This window comes from Marmota monax, unplaced genomic scaffold (assembly GCF_021218885.2).
Source record: "Marmota monax isolate L192 unplaced genomic scaffold, Marmota_monax_Labrador192_F-V1.1 WCK01_AAM20220418_F8-fsc00145, whole genome shotgun sequence".
NCBI lineage: Eukaryota > Metazoa > Chordata > Mammalia > Rodentia > Sciuridae > Marmota > Marmota monax.
The window spans coordinates 4,986,331-5,002,738 of record NW_026695201.1 but is presented as its reverse complement, the minus strand read 5'-3'; the positions used below and the strand labels follow the sequence as shown (position 1 = coordinate 5,002,738).

Here is a 16,408-nt window from a genome sequence, read left to right as displayed (position 1 = left end):
CACCAACAATGCACCTCATAGCCAATCTGATAAACTGTATAAGTAAAGCAATATCTACCCCCATTCCAGCTCCTATTTTCAGATTTAAATTTTTTTCCTATGACTAAAAAAAAAAAACAAAACAGAACAATTAATCATAGTCATTTCAGAAGCAGAAAAAGAGTTATAAGAGTAAAACTCTAGCTGGACATATTTGGTACATGCCAGTAACCCCAGCTACTCAGGAGGCTGAAGCAGGAAGATTGCAAATTCAAGCCCAGCTTGGGCAACTCAGCAATATCCTCTTTGAATATGGGAACAAAATGCGGGGGAGCTGGGGATCTAGTTATGTAGAGCAACCCTAGGTTCAATCCCTAGTATAGCTAAAAAAGGGGAGGGGGGAGTAAAACTCTCCTCTGAGATCCTGCAGTGTGTACCTTATTCTGTATTCATTAGGCCCTGATTCACCTCAATGGGTTGTTAAGAGGTTAGAGGAATTATTTTCAAGCTATGTTCTCAGAAAAGTTCCTGGCACATAATACTTTATCAATACCAGCCTTCTTAGCAATTTGACCTTGGTTAAATCACTTAACCAATTAATTTCTTCAATGGTAAAATGCAAATAAACAATGCCACTTCAAATAGATTTTGTAAGAAACAAATAGGACTATATGAAAACAAGAAGGGTCAATGTCCAAAAAGATAAAAGACTATGAAAATGTTTCAGATGAAAGGAGGTTGAAGAAACATAACAACTAGATATAATATCTCACCACACATTGGATCCTGTACTAGAAGGGGGCAAAATTCAATAAAAAATATTTTAGATCAACTGACAAAATAACATTATTGAGAATTGACTGAAGTATTTTATCAATGTAAACTGATGATGACTGTGCTGTGGTTGTATGAGATAATATCCTTTCTTAGGAAATACACATTAAAATATTTATGAGTAAAGGATTATAAAGACTTGTTGCTTAACTTACAGTGGTTCCAGAAAAGGGTAAAAATCTAGCTGGACATATTTGGTACATGCCAGTAACCCCAGCTGGCATGTGTGTGCTCATGTGTGTGTGTATAAATGATGGACAGGTAGGCAGATGGATAGATAGCAAGCAAATAAGATGAAATACTAAAATATGAATCTAGCTCTTTAGCTAGATGGGTGTTCCCTGTACTATTTTTGCTTCTGCAAGTTTTTTTAAATGTAAAATTATAACCAAATATAAACTGTCTCACAGAGAGAGAGAGCACTACAGTGCACACAGGACACTGGGGAGTTATAAAAAAGGCATTTTCTTTGTGATTTATCTATTTATAAATTTTGTCCATTGATTATTGGGTTAACTTGCATTTTTCTCACTGATTTATAAATATTTTCCTTTAGAACTCAAAATCACAGGAGGTAAGAGCCACAGAAAATTTAAACCATAACACTTTTAATCCTAGAATATTATTTATTTTCCCAGTCCTGAAGGTTAAAACTAGTGATTTTCTATCACTAAGCTACATCTCCAGGCTTAGCTGTGATCCTCCAGCCTCAACTTATCAAGTAACTGAAATTATAGGCATGTTCCACTGTGCTTGAATAACATTCTTTAACAACCTCTAACCAGTCAAATTCTCCTCTGTTAACAATATTCTTTCACATAGTTATATAACAGTAATCTTTCAGAGGACATACCCTTCGAAAGATATAGCCACTGATACTTTCATTTTTAAAATTTCCATTCTTCTTTATGATATACCTATTTATATATTTTCCATTGATTATTGAGTTAACCTGAATTTTTCTAATTTATAAATACTTTTTATTTACTTAAAAAATGGCTTTAGGTAGACCAGAAAAAGTTATATATGAATGGTCAAAGTAACATTATTCAAAATAGCAAAAAAATGGAAGTAGATTCTTGGGATCCATCTCATCTATTTCTCCTGTTCTCAGGAAGCCCATGTTGCTTTACCAAGCAAGTGTTGGAAGATCCTTAGGGAAAATATTAGATACCCTGAAAGCCAGGAAATGAACTTAACTACAAGATTATACCTGGTCAGGAACTGTGAAGAACAATATCAAGTTTTTTGCTTTTCAAAGGGTTAAATAGTACATGGTTTGGCTCTGAAGTGACTTTAGTAAATAAGGTTCAGTGGCTTCTCTCAAATGGTGTTGATACTGGGATCAGCAAAGGCCCAACGCCAGGTTAAAATATCAATACCCAGATAATTGCCCAACCCAAGTCTCTTAAGAGAAAAAAGGTCACAAAGCAGTCCCTTGCTTAAAAGAAAAGGTGATAACCATCAACATATGGGTAGACATACAAGCAATATGAAAAAGCAAGGGAACAAACCACCCAACAACCCATAACACTGAGCCCACTAACACAACAATGGAAGAAATGTCAGAGAAAAAATTTAGAAAGTTCATAGTTAAAATGTTCAACAAGCTAAAAGAAGACATAAGAAGTGAAATTAGAGAGAAAATATAGGAAGTGAAAGATCCCTTCAATAGAAATAAGGACTGAAAAAGAAACAAAAATCCTACAAATGAAAGACTCAATAAACCAAATTAAACATTCAATAGAAAGCTGGGCACAGTGGTGCACTCCTGTAATCCCAGCAGCTCAGGAGGCTGAGGCAGGAGGATCTTGAGTTCAAATCCAGCCTCAGCTATGGTGAGGTGTTTAGCAGCTCAGTGAGACCTTGTCTCTAAATAAAATACAAAATAAGATTGGGATGGGACTCAGTGGCCTAGTGCCCCTGAGTTCAATTCCTTGTACTCTACTTGCCCCCCCAAAAAAAAAATTCAATAGAAAGCATCACCAATAAATTAGACCACTTTGGAAAAAGATTTTCAGACCTTGAGGACAAAGTATATAATCTTAAAGATATATAATCTTAAAGATAGAGTTGACCAAAAAGAAAAAAAGATAAAGAGACCATGAGCAGAATATTTAAGAAATCTAGGACAACATTTAAAAAAAAAAACAATTTTTAAAACACTGAGATAGATGAAGCCTCCAAAATACAAACTAAAGGAATACACAGTCTTTTCAATAAAATAATATTAGAAAACTTCACAAATATTAGGACTTAAGATGGAAATTCAAATACAAGATGCATACAGAATACCAAATAGACATAATCAGAAGACACATAATAATGAAATGCCTTAATATATAGAATAAAGATAGAACTTTGAAAGTTGCAAGAAAAAAATAGCAGGTTACAGTTAGAGGAAACCAACTCAGATTTCAAGTGATTTCTCAACCCTGATCCTAAAAGCCAGGAGGGCTCAGAATAATATATACCAACCTCTGAATGAAAAACAGTGCCAACCAAGATTATTATACCCAGCAAAATTATCCTTCAGAATTGAAGAAATAAAAACCTTCCATGATTGGGGCTGGAGCTATAGCTCAATGGTAGAGTACTTGCTGAGCACATTTTAGGCACTGGGTTCAATCCTCAGCAACACATAAAAATAAATAAATAAAATAAAGGTGTCCATCTACAACTAAAAAATATATATATATTTTTAAAAACCTTCCACAATAAATAGAAACTAAAATAATTCATAACTACAAAGCCTGTACTACAAAACATACTCAACAATATTTCATGAAGAAGAAATGAAAAATAAAATGAAAACCAGCATAGGGATAAATTACACTAGAATAGTCAATTAAAGAAGACTCTAGCCTGAATTAAAACATTAGAAATAAACCAAAATGGCAGGAAATAAAAATCATCTCTTTGTAATAATACTGAATGTAAAGAGTCTAAACTCTTCAACCAAAAGAAACAGAATTCCAGATTGGATTAAAAACCAAGGCCCAAAAATATGTTGTTTGCAAGAGACTCATCTTACAAAGACATCCACAGATTGAAGGTGAAAGAAAATACAAATGGTACCCATAAAAAAGCAGGAGTAGCTAGTCTCATAAAAGATAAAGTAAGAACTGGGGCTGTAGCTTACTGGCAGAGCACTTGCCTAGCATGCATGAGGCATTGGGTTTGATGCTCAGCACCACATAAAAATAAACAAATAAAATAAAGGCATTCTGTCCATCTACAACTACAAAGATTTTTTTAATTAAAAAAAGTATACTTTAAGCCAAAATTAATCAGAAAAGGCAAAGAAGGTCACTTCATACTGGTTAAGGGAATAATCCAAAAACGAGATATAACGATTATAAATGTTTGTGACCCAAACAATGGTGTATTTACAGACATAAAACAAACCCTTCTCAATATTAAGAATCATATAGAACATAATACAATAATACTGAGTGACTTCAACACATTTCCCTCACGACTGGATAGATCATTCAGATATAAACTAAGGAAAGATTCATCAGAATTAAAAATACTATTAATCAAAGGACCTAATAGACAACTATAGACCATTTCATCTATCAACAACTGAATTCACTTCTTCTCAGCAGCATGTGCAACATTTTCTAAAATAGTACTGGGGATTGAACTCAGGGGCACTCAGCCATTGAGCCACATCAATGTCTCTATTTTATATTTTATATTTAAAATATAAATATAAAAAATATTTAATATTTTTATCTCATATTTAATATTTTATCTCATATTTTAAAAAACAGAAAAACTAGGAACAGAAGTAACTTACCTCACTATTTTATATTTTCTTTAGAGACAGTGTCTCACTGAGTTGTTTGGCACCTCACTTTTGCTGAGGCTGGCTTTGAACTCTGGATCCTTCTGCCTCAGCCTCCCGAGCTACTGGGATTACAGGTGTGGGCCACTGCACTCAGCTAATGCAAATCTTAACAAATTCCAAAAAATAGAGATAGTTCTACGCATCCTATCGGATCATAATGGAATGAAATTAGAAATCAATAAGAAGATAAAAGACAGAAACCACTCCAACAACTGGAGATTAAATAATACACTTTTGAATGACACATGAATAGCAGAAGCAATCAGGTGAGAAATTTTTTAAATTTTCAGAAACAAATGAGAACAGTGATACAACAGATACAATAGTGATACAGAGATTTTGATCTCTGGGACAATGTGAAGGCAGTTCTAAAAAGAATGTTTATAACACTGAGTTCATCAATTTTTTAAAAAAAGATACTGAATAAATAATCTAATATTACACCTCAAGGCTCTGGAAAAGGAAAAACAAACTAACAACAAAATCAGTAGAAGACAGGAAATAAAAAAATAATAATACAAAGGTACAATGAAACAAAGTCTTGCCAGCTTCCCATGCTGTGGAGATGAGTTGGGTTCAAAAGAACTGGCTGCAACATTAAACTAAGAAAACGACAAAGAAATCACACAACACCAGGACATGAGTTTCTCAGATTGAGGGTGGAACCACTCTGTAACCTTTAGGGTCAGATTCGACGCTGGACAGCGTTGGAAAAAGAGAGGGTGCACCTTGCATCATTTTATGTTACAAGGGGGACACACAAAAAAGCTTTGATAGAATGTTCTTCACCAAATAAGGCTGGGGGATAGAGTTTCAAAAGGTGGAGTCTTGCTTTGTGATGTCTTGTGGTCACCAGATTGGCTGACATCTTGGCAAGTAACACCCATCTGAGGTGCTATGTAGGATCACAGGCAGAGTGAGAGGGAAGGCGCACATACGTAGCACAGTCCAATCAGCACTGCAACACCAAACCAGTCCCCTCATACGCTCAAATGTGCATAGCTCACACACACAGCCCATGGATGGTCTCAACAACAAAGAGTTGGTTTTTTGAGAAGATAAACAAAATAAATAAACCCTTAGCCAAACTAACCAAAATATCTAACAATGATAAAGGAAAATACCACCACAGACACTACTGAAATACAGAAGATCATCAGAAACTATTTTGAAAATTTATACTCCAATAAGCTAGAAAATCTTGAATCTGACAAATTCCTAGCCACATACGACCTACTCAAATTGAACCATGAGGTATAGAAAACTTTAAAAAATCAGTATCAAATAATGAAATTGGCGCAGCTATCAAAAGCTATCCAACAAAGAAAAGTCTAGGACCAGAAAGATTCTCAGTCAAGTTCTACTAGATCTTGAAAGGAGGACTAATGTCAATCCTCCTCAAATTATTCCATGAAATAGAAAAGAAGGGAACACTACCAAATTCATGATATGAACCTCGTATCACTCTGATACCAAAATCAGATAGACATCAAAGAAAACTTCAGACCAATAACTTTGAAGAACATATATGCAAAAATTCTTAATAAAATATTGACAAACCACATACAAAAACACATAAAAAGATAATGCACTGTGATCAAATGGGCTTCATTTCAGGGAAGCAGACTTAGTTCATCATATAAAAATCAATAAATGTAATTCACCATGTAAACAATTAAGGATATGAACCACATGATTATTTCAATAGATGCAGAAAAAAGCATTTGACTCATATTTTAAAAAATAGAGAAACTAGCAACAGAAGTAACTTAACTCAACATTGTAAAAACTACAAACCCAAGGTCAACATTATACTGAACATAGAAAAAGTGAAAGCATTTCCTATAAAAGCAGAAACAAGACAAATTTGCCTACTCTCATCACTCCTGTTCAACATAGTCCTTGAAACTCTACCCAGAGCAAACAGGCAAGAGAGAGAAATTAAAGGAATACAAATAAGTAAAGAAGAGTTCAAATTATCTCTATTTGCTAACAACATGATTCTATACTTAGAAGACCCAAAAAACTCCAACAGACGACTTTTAGACCTGATAAACAAATTTAGTAAAGTAGCAAGATACAAGATCAAAACTCATAAACCAATTGCTTTCTTATACTCCAAAAATGAATTTGCTAAAAAAAAAAAATTAGGAACACTATTCTATTCACAATAACATCAAAACAAACAAACAACAACACCCTTGGGAATCTAACCAAGGAGGTTGAAGACATCTACAATGAAAACTACAGAACACTGAAAAAAATAACATGAAGAAGACCCTAGAAGAAGAAAGACCTCCCAGGTTCTTGGATAGGCAGAATTAATATCATCAAGATGGTCATATTACCAAAAGCATTTCATACAGATTCAATGCAATCTCCATCAAAATAACAATGATATTCTCCACAAAATTAGAAAAAGCAGTTCTAAAATTCATTTGGAAAAATAAGAGATCCAGAATAGCCAAAGTAATCCTAAAGCAAATAGAGCAATGCTGAAGGCATCACAATAATGGACCTCAGATTGTACTACAGAGCTATAGTAACACAAACAGCATGGTATTGGCTCCAAAACAAACATGAAGACCAGTGGAACAGAACAGAAGACAGAGAGACAAACCCACATAAATACAGTCATCTGACATTAGATAAAGGTGTGCCAAAAACATACGCAGGAGAAAAGATAGCCTGAAGAATTGTAAAGTACAGGAAGGCAGGTGGAAGGGAAAAGGGGAGAAAAAGTAGAAGTACTGGGGATTCTAATGGAGCAAAACATATTCCATAAATATATGAACATATCAAAATGAACTCCACAATCATAAAAAGAACTGTGTCAGAAAAGATGCACACAAAACTAGTACACTACTTGACTGCTTCTGGGCAGAGGAACCTATTTGCTAAGAACTATCTCCCTAGAATGAATTCCCAAGATAAGTTTGCAGGAAAGGTAATCAGAGCCAGGAATGGTAGCTCACACCTGAAGTCCCAGCAGCTTGGGAGGCTTAGGCAGGAGGACTATGAGTTCAAAGCCAGTCTCAACAACTTACTGAGGCCCTAAACAAAGTGAGACCCTGTCTCTAAATAAAATATAAAAAGGGCTGGGGATATGGCTTAGTGTTTAAGTACTCCTGGATTCAATCCCCAGTACCAAAAAAAAAAAAAAAAAACAAACGACAACAACAAAAAACACTGAAAGGCAATCAGAGAAAGGAGAGAAAAGTATTTAATTATGTAAGATATAATCTGTATCCTTTAAAAATGATAATTAATTAGCTTTATCAGGATGCCAAACTGAAAAACAGAAAATAAAGAAGCTAGAGCTGCCACAACAAAAATCTGCACTAATGCACAAGGGGGCAGGAGAGGGATAGCAACCCTGTTCACTTCCCTTTCCAAAGCTACTGCAACTACAATGAAATTTAACTTCCAAAATCTTTATTCAAGATAAACTTTTAGAAGCTCCAAAACTCCATTTAAAAGAAATGGCAAATATTTTAACAAGGCATGTTTTTCCTTTATTTGCAGAGTCCCTGGTAGTAGCAGGAACTCTGCAAATAAAAGTAGTCAGCACAGAAGTAATTTTTTCTAAACTCTAGATAGGTTTTTAGATCTCCAAATTTTTCCTGTTGAATAGGTTCTGATAGATTCATCTACTTTGCAGCCTAAAGAAATACCATAAATTTAATGTTTTCATTGTTAAAGAATTCAGTTACTAAAAAGTGTCTATTCATCATTTATCTTCTAAAATATAAGCCAGTCACATAATTTAAGGCTGAAGATTCAGTTCATATCTCAAACAGAGGCCCTATTCTTGTGTCTTACCCTTAAAACAAAGCAAAATCTCTATAGACATTTAGCCTGCTTTCAGGCACTCTTCATTTTTTCAAGTTGCTTTGCATTACAAATAGATTATTACAGACTCATGTTTCTTGAGAGACACTGCTAGTGGGTCTCTTGTTATTCCTACACACATCTACTGAGTATGCTAAGAATGCAAAGCCCTGATCACTATTTCCCAGGCCATTTTCCAGAGTTTCCAGAATCTTCAAACAATAAGGTAAAGCCTGCATTTAGACAATGAAGAAGCTTGCTTTCTGTTTGCGGTAAAAATGGTAGATTCCTCAAGTTCACGTTCTTCCCCTGAAAAAAAAAGGAATGCTATATACAGAGCATCCACCTGGGCCCACATCCATGCTAACAATACTAACATCTAAAATCTCAAACTTAACTCTTTAACACCCTTTCTAGAGAAAAGAAATACAAAGATCCAATTTGGCATGTCAGGAGAATGGTCCTTCACACCATTTCTAAAACCTAAAGGCAAATGGAAAGGGATTTCCCAACCACCACCTCTCTTTTCATCATGGTTGTGGGACCCCAGGCAGAAACTTCCAAAGGATAGTCTTTTGGCAACAAAGGGGAATCAAAGTCTTTAACCAAAGGTTTAGAAAGAGAATGTAAAGTGATATAGGGTTTGGAAGATGTTCAGAAGGAATACCTAGGACCTCCTGGCAGTATAGTCTGTACTTTTTGTTTTTGGTGGGGAAGGGTTGGGGGGTAGTACTAGGGGTTGAACCCAGAGGCACTCTACAACTCAGCTACACTCTCCACCCTTTTAATTTTAATTTTTTATGTTGAGGCAGCATCTCACCAAATTGCTGAAGCTAGCCTCAAATTTGTGAACCCCCAGCCTCAGCCTCCCAAGTCACTGGGATTACAGGCGGATGCCACTGCACCCTGTTAGTCTGTACCTCTTAATCATCTTCCCATGTAAGGTTATTTCTAATTCTTGATAATTTTCTTTCCATTGTTCAAACCTGATTTCCACTAGGAGTCTTTGTTCCACCTTAGCCCACTGTGGAATACGTATAATTTAACCAATTTTTTCTTGGTCCTTTGTCCCAACAATCCTAATAATGTAATTCAATAATCTTCAAACCAAGGCAGTAACACTTCATAAACTTTTGGGATTATGGTGGGTAGGAGGAACTAGTAAGTGCAATGCAGATTGAAACACAAACACAGTGCTTGTTTTCAAGCCTTTGGTTCAACATCTGGCAACATTCAATTGCCCTTTAGAGAAAGATAAGCATGCTCTCCTATGAAGTCAACTTTGTAGTTCCGAGATTACCATTTATTAACAAACTGCATAGAGAATTTCTAAACTGAAATGAGAGATCACGTTCATTTTTTCCATCAGGATCAGAGCCAAAAACAAACCATAATTCTTGAAAACTTAGGTGAGGTTTTGTTAAACAAAACAGATTTACCAGTAAAAGGCAGGAAGAGTGAAATTATAATTTGAACCAGGCCAACTGTTTCATAACAGAAAATGTGGCACTTAATGCAGTTTGCAGAATATGGTATGCTAAAAACGCTACTAATGGCAGTAGGAGGCCTCTAGAGAGTAAAACCAGCCAAACAAAAGAACTTAAAAGGTAGGAAAAAAGTATCCATGTCACCATTACAAAACCACAAGGTTGATTAAAACTTTTTCTCCACACTTTTGGTTTAAAAAATACAAAAAAAAAAAATATGATAAAAAAATTTTCTTTGTGAATTAGAAATTTATACTAATTCAAACTTATCCTAATTTAATGTGACTTGAGTCCAACAAGCACATATACTGTTAAGGTCAACCAACTTACAGAAGACTATATAAGCATATCAAAGTTCTCTTCTGCAGCTCCTTCTGGAAGAGATTTACTTTTGAGTTCCTGAATGTGTTGGCCAGCTGATAGGACAGACTGGTGCTTTTTTAGTTGAAATAAATAGTCAAAACCTCTACTAAAAAACTTTTGCTGAAAAGTCTTGGCTCACTTCCTGATGTACTAGCCAAGTAAAAATAAGCACAAAAACTTCAATGTAAGTTGACTAGAAAATTATTCTGATAGTCTTTAGGTCTCTAGCACTAAACACAGAGTACCTGAGTTAGTCTTTTATAATAATGTCACTTCTAATTTTTGGAAAATAATTAGAAAGCTAGCCAATAAATACTGCTAAAAACAAGCTAATACTAATAGTGTGACACTTTCTCATCTCACACATCCCCTAGTTCCTCAGTGTCAATGCAAGTTTGACAGCAAATTACTCAATAAATTTTCAGAGCCTTCTTAAGAGTACAAAAGCAGAAGAGACATGATCTTTCACATCAAAGAACTAATAAAATATGTCTGGCTAATATACCAACATATAATTAACTGAAATATGTTTCCAGATTATAAATGGGTCAGCAGCATATAATAATGATTGCCAATATTCAGATGCTCATTATTTAGATACTGAATCTAAAAGAAGAAAAAAAGACCTCCTCTGGTTTCCAACTCAGATAACTTATCTGTACTTGTTCTAGATAAGTCCTCTAGAAAAATTCTCTTATTTTCCACATGACAACCTTCACTTCTTGGAAGATTTCTCCCAAGTTACTTTCAGCCTTCTTCACGTTACTGAATCATTCCAATCCTTAAACCACTCCTCTTCCTATAACATGGTTTCCAGACACCCTCCCCTCCTAGCTCTGTTCCTCTTGATTGTCCAAGATTGGGATGTCATAAATGCATGAATACAGACTTTAACAACTATATCGTACTGTTGACCTATATATTTTAAAAGTTCTGATTAGTCTTTATCTTTTTTTTTTCTTTTCTTTCTTTTTGCAGTGCTGAGAATTGAACCCAGGGCTTCTTCACACATGCTATTTTTTATTTTATGTGCAAATTATTTTTTAAAAAATATTTTAAATGTCCTAACATATTACATAAATTAACTTCAAATATTTTCTATTGTTAAGTTTCATTTGGGTATATTATATAAGAAACATTCAAGTTCATAATTTAAAGAGTATTAAAAGGAAATTTAAAGGGATCCTTTTTAATGTTTTTTATATCCTTTTTCCTCATTCTTAACTCTAGTCTTCTCTGAAAAGCATACTCTTTTTTTATTGGTTGTACAACTTTTTGATAGTAAATACCATGGAATATTTTAGGATTTTTCTTATTACTGTTCTTTTACAATATTTTATAAATTTTCCCATACACCAAAAGAAAAAAATATAAAACAACCAGCTTCTATCATATTTTTCCAATCTTGCTTTCTTTATCCTGTGCTTACCACATGCCTACAAAATATTTTAAAATAAAACCTTGCTTTGTACTGTTCCACCTTCAACTGAAACACATCCTATACATTAGTATCTATTAAGCTGTAAGCACTGTGCTTACCTTTTTCTAGTCCTCAAAATAAACTAATAGTCAACTCTAATTCCATATTGTTCATATTCTCTATTCTATTATGACAGTAATTTGCCTATACCATGTCTTGGCATGCACTATTTTTAGTATTTACACAAACTATAGGACCCTTTTCTAGAACTTGGGTGTTCTACTCTCACTAGACAGTATTTCTTTGTTATGAGTTTTTACAATATTGCCACTTGAGATTACGTGGTTGTGTTTATGCGATAGTAGAGCAAATTCACAACTAAATGGGTAATTGACACCATGGTTAATGAATTCTGGTAGGCAGATCAGAGAGCGGTCTGATAAAAAAAAAAAAAAAAAAACAGCATATTCACTGGATTCATAAAATATTTTGTAAAAGTCCTTTAGAAGAAAGGATGAAATAGCAATATTAACAACTAGTAATATCCATTTTTATTTTAAAGAAAATATATAGGCTTTGCTTGTCAAAATTTGAGAGAATCTACTGTTAGATGATGAAACTTTGATTATATTTTAGGACCTGGATGTTCGCTCACTGTGGAATATATAACAAAATATTTCTAGTCACTTTCAAAGAAAGCAAGTTAGCTGGCAAGTGATGTAACTGGCTTTAGAGAATAACAGATCTTAGGAAACTCTGTGAAGTATAAGTTACAACAAATCCCTACAACATGCTAGAAAATATGAAGGTTTGCAAAGAAAGGAAAGTTCCAAATAATTATCAAGAGACAGAATTCCTAAGGGTAGGAATATCATTATGCAGTGCTGAAAACCCTTCAAGAAGTCTAGAGAAGCTAAATATAAAACCTGCCTTAAAAAGTTGTCCACAGACTCTTATCTGGGGAGTTGCTAAAAACATTTCAGTCAGGAAACATGAAAGAATCTGTAAAATATTAATAGATGATTAGGTGGAGGAGGTTTGAGGAATGTGATGAGAGGGTTCTAAAGTAGTAGTAAAGAAGAGGGAGGTATGCATACTTCATTTTTCATCAAATCACCTCAGTCTTTAACATTTGCCTTCATGGAAAAAAAAAATTTTTAAGAAAAAAATTTTTTTTTTCATTTAGATTCAAACATAATAAGCCTTACCCTCATTTTCTACCTAACACTAGATGTGCAATTTTTTATTTCACACAATATAACAAGCTTTTAAAAAGAGAAAAACAAGACAACAAAAGCAGAAGGTATTTCTGGACTTTAGAAATCAGGCATTAAAAAAGGATGAAGTTTTAAACTTACATCTGAAACCACACTTTTCATGGGACTTTGTAGGACAGGTTTAGTCACAGAAAGTTTTCCATTCACTGGGCTGTTCACCACAGGGGCGGGAACTACATTCACCACCTGGTTAGGTAGCTGTGTGGCTCCCCCACCCACAGCAAGGACAGGCTGAGCAGCGGGCAGAACTCCAGGTGCCTGAAGTTGTACCACAGTAGGCTGAGAGAGCAAAAGAGTCTGACCTGTGTTAGAAAAAAGAAGAGAAATCAGAGAATACATAACTATGGTGGCTGGGAAAACAGTTTAAAATCTAGGTCTTTTCTGCAGACATAATAGCTAAGATCAACACTGAGGAATTTCACACCAGCAAGTAAAACATAACCAACAGCACCATACATTCTGCTATTGTGTTTTTAATGAAACCATCCTCTTGGAGTTATCACTAATAATATACTTCCAAAATGGGTATGATGATGCACGTCTGTAGTCCCAGCACTTGAAAAGCTAAGGCAGGAGGATCCCTTGAGCCAAGGAGTTTGAGCCCAGTTTGGGCAACACAGGCCCAAAAAATATGAAGAAAATATGAAGGTTTGCAAAGAAAGGATTATTTGGAACTTTCCTTTCTTTCATCACAAAAAAAATAAATATAAAAAACAGTATTTTTCATATTTACCTTTTCAACTACATACACACCAAATTTGCTACTATATATATAGAAAGAGAGATCCTCTAAGTATTAACCTCTAAAGTGTACTAGTGCTATAAGGATTTTTCATATTATAAATAACAAATCTTTTATACTGAACACAAAGAACCATATATTTTAAATTATATGATTATAAACATATACAATACTGAAAAGCTACTGAAAAATGGAATAACAAGGACTACAAATACCAAAAAAGTTAAAACCATTTTACATGAATTCTTAGCTAATAAACACAGTAAACATAAATCTGTAATTTAAAAGTCTGTAGATAATACCAACTCTTTCAACCCCTGCCAAAAAAAAGGCCTTCAAATCTTTTCTTAGCCTTCACATTTATCAGTATTTTAAACTTGTGCTTACCTGAGAACTAGTATTTTTACCCTAAAGAAAACTTATACAACTCATAACACTGATCTATTAAAAGTTTTACTTGCCTGCTAAGTGTTTCCTTTCAGATCTGACCAATTTTATAAGGTGCTGAAAGCCTGGCCTAATATCCACAGCTGCTTGGGCCTAGCTAGCAAACTAAAGGTACTATAGCAACAAGCAACTAAATTTCCATATAAATTTATAATTCTTCTTTAAGGAAAAAAAAAAGTATTATACTTTCAGACAGTTTAACATGGCTCATAAAATTCAGCTTGGTATTTCAAAGAATTAGGAAAAACTAAAAATCAAAATAATGTTTTAGAACACCTTTTTTTTTAGAACATCTTTCTTGGTTAAAAAAGATCACTGTTATAAAATTAATGTCTTTGTTTCAGATGACCTAGAAAACACACAAAAAATAGAATTTAACTAACAGCATTTTATCCTAGATAAATTAGTAAATTAGCAAGAAAGATCTAAAAATAATTTTATAGATTTATAATATATACAGTTTATTTAAATAATTGCTAAACATTTTCATCTTCTCATTTTCTCTTGTACTCATTTCTATTATGACATAAAAACACAAACTGGGGAAATGGCCCCTAAGCAGATATAAATTTAAACATAAGACCAAGGATTAGGTTTTTAGTAATACTTAGTAAGAAATTACAATTAAAATCTACAGAAAATTCTTGCTACAGATATGGATTTGAGGATGTCTTGCAAAATGTCACAAGGCTACCAACCCTCTGACCCATACTCCAGGATCTATAGTTCACAGATTGAAAACCACTGACTTAAACCAATATTTTGAGAAGTGATGTAATGTTCCATATCCTCTTAGTTTAAAAATTATGATTAAAAAAAAAAATGCCTGCCCAAAACTTTGGGACTACTCCCAAGAAGAGAGGACAAGGGAAACAGAATTAAGTTTTTTCAAAGAAATCATCAGACTTCTAACTTCAGTTATAGATTTAAAGGATTGGCAGATAATGCATGCAGGCAGCTGTAATATTGCTTAAAATTAATTAAGAGGGCTGGGGTTGTGGCTCAAGCAGTAGCACGCTCGCCTGGCATATGTGTGGCGCTGGGTTCAATCCTCAGCACCACATACAAATAAAGATGTTGTGTCCGCCGAAAACTAAAAAATAAATATTAAATTCTCTCTCTCTCTCTCTCTCAAAAAAAAATTAATTAAGAAAAATAATCCAAGTTTATCCTGTCTTCTGTCTAGTTATCACCATCTCCTTATTGAGAGAACTGCAACTTGGAGAGAAAGAGATGGAGGATTCTCAAGGCAACGTCTGTGCAACAAATGTGGCTCAAGTTCTACCAGGGCTCCTTTTTTTGCCATGTGGTACATCAAGTCCTTTAGTCATAGAAGTTTCAACTATTCTCAAGTTATCCAGCAACTAGGACAAGGACCCCCTATATATTCCAGGCATGTTCCCATTCAGGAAAGAATGAAAGGAAATAAATTTCTACTAAAATGTGTTCAAGAACAAAAAATTCTCATGGTGACTTGCTAAATGCTGACCAGACCACAAACTACAATGCAAAGGACTGGGACTTTTAATAGCAGTGGAACATAATTACTACTGTTCCTAGTGTGGAAACAGATAAAAAGGACATACCAAAAAAACTGTTTATCCATTTTAGCATGCTCAAAATCCTCCTTGGCATTACATGCAAATCCTCTTAATGAAAGTCAGCTGGATTTGATGCTGGAGACTTCTGACAATGTATGACTCACTGATTTTGATAGTCACTTCTTCCTTTTCAACTTTCTTCACAGATTGCAAACCATGTATCAAACATTTATCAAATACCTATTCTGCCTAAAATAGAATACCTGTGTGACTATGGGTAAACAATTTGTGCCAGTTATCTCCCCTATAAAATGGAAATACATCTATCCTCAAGATAATGTACTTAAGCACTTAGAAGAGTGTCTGGCACATAGTAAGAGCTTAAAATATTATGTATACTAACACCTTTTCAGAATAACAGTTTCTCTAAAGAACACTGCATATATTATTAATTCACTAGTTCTCAAAGTAACTGTTACTTGTTTATGTAAATTTAACTCCTCAAGGGTAGGGAATTCATGAGAACAAGAACACATCTCATTCTTTTAGCAGCAATATAATGATTAATTACACAGACTAAGCCAAACCACCTGGCTCAAATTTCAGCTTCACTTCTTCTTCAAAAAAATAA

At 34.1% G+C, this 16,408-nt stretch overlaps 1 protein-coding gene across 2 annotated transcripts in view; it reads right to left on the bottom strand.

Moving 5' to 3' along the window:
- The window catches only part of Atf6 (activating transcription factor 6), a 238,101-nt gene that overhangs the window by 184,914 nt on the left and 36,779 nt on the right, over window positions 1-16,408 (bottom strand). For both annotated transcript variants that reach the window (XM_046428915.2, XM_046428916.2), the window contains exon 7: window positions 13,129-13,349. In XM_046428915.2, the coding sequence (XP_046284871.1) occupies window positions 13,129-13,349 (221 nt within the window). The remainder of the gene's footprint in view (window positions 1-13,128; window positions 13,350-16,408) is intronic.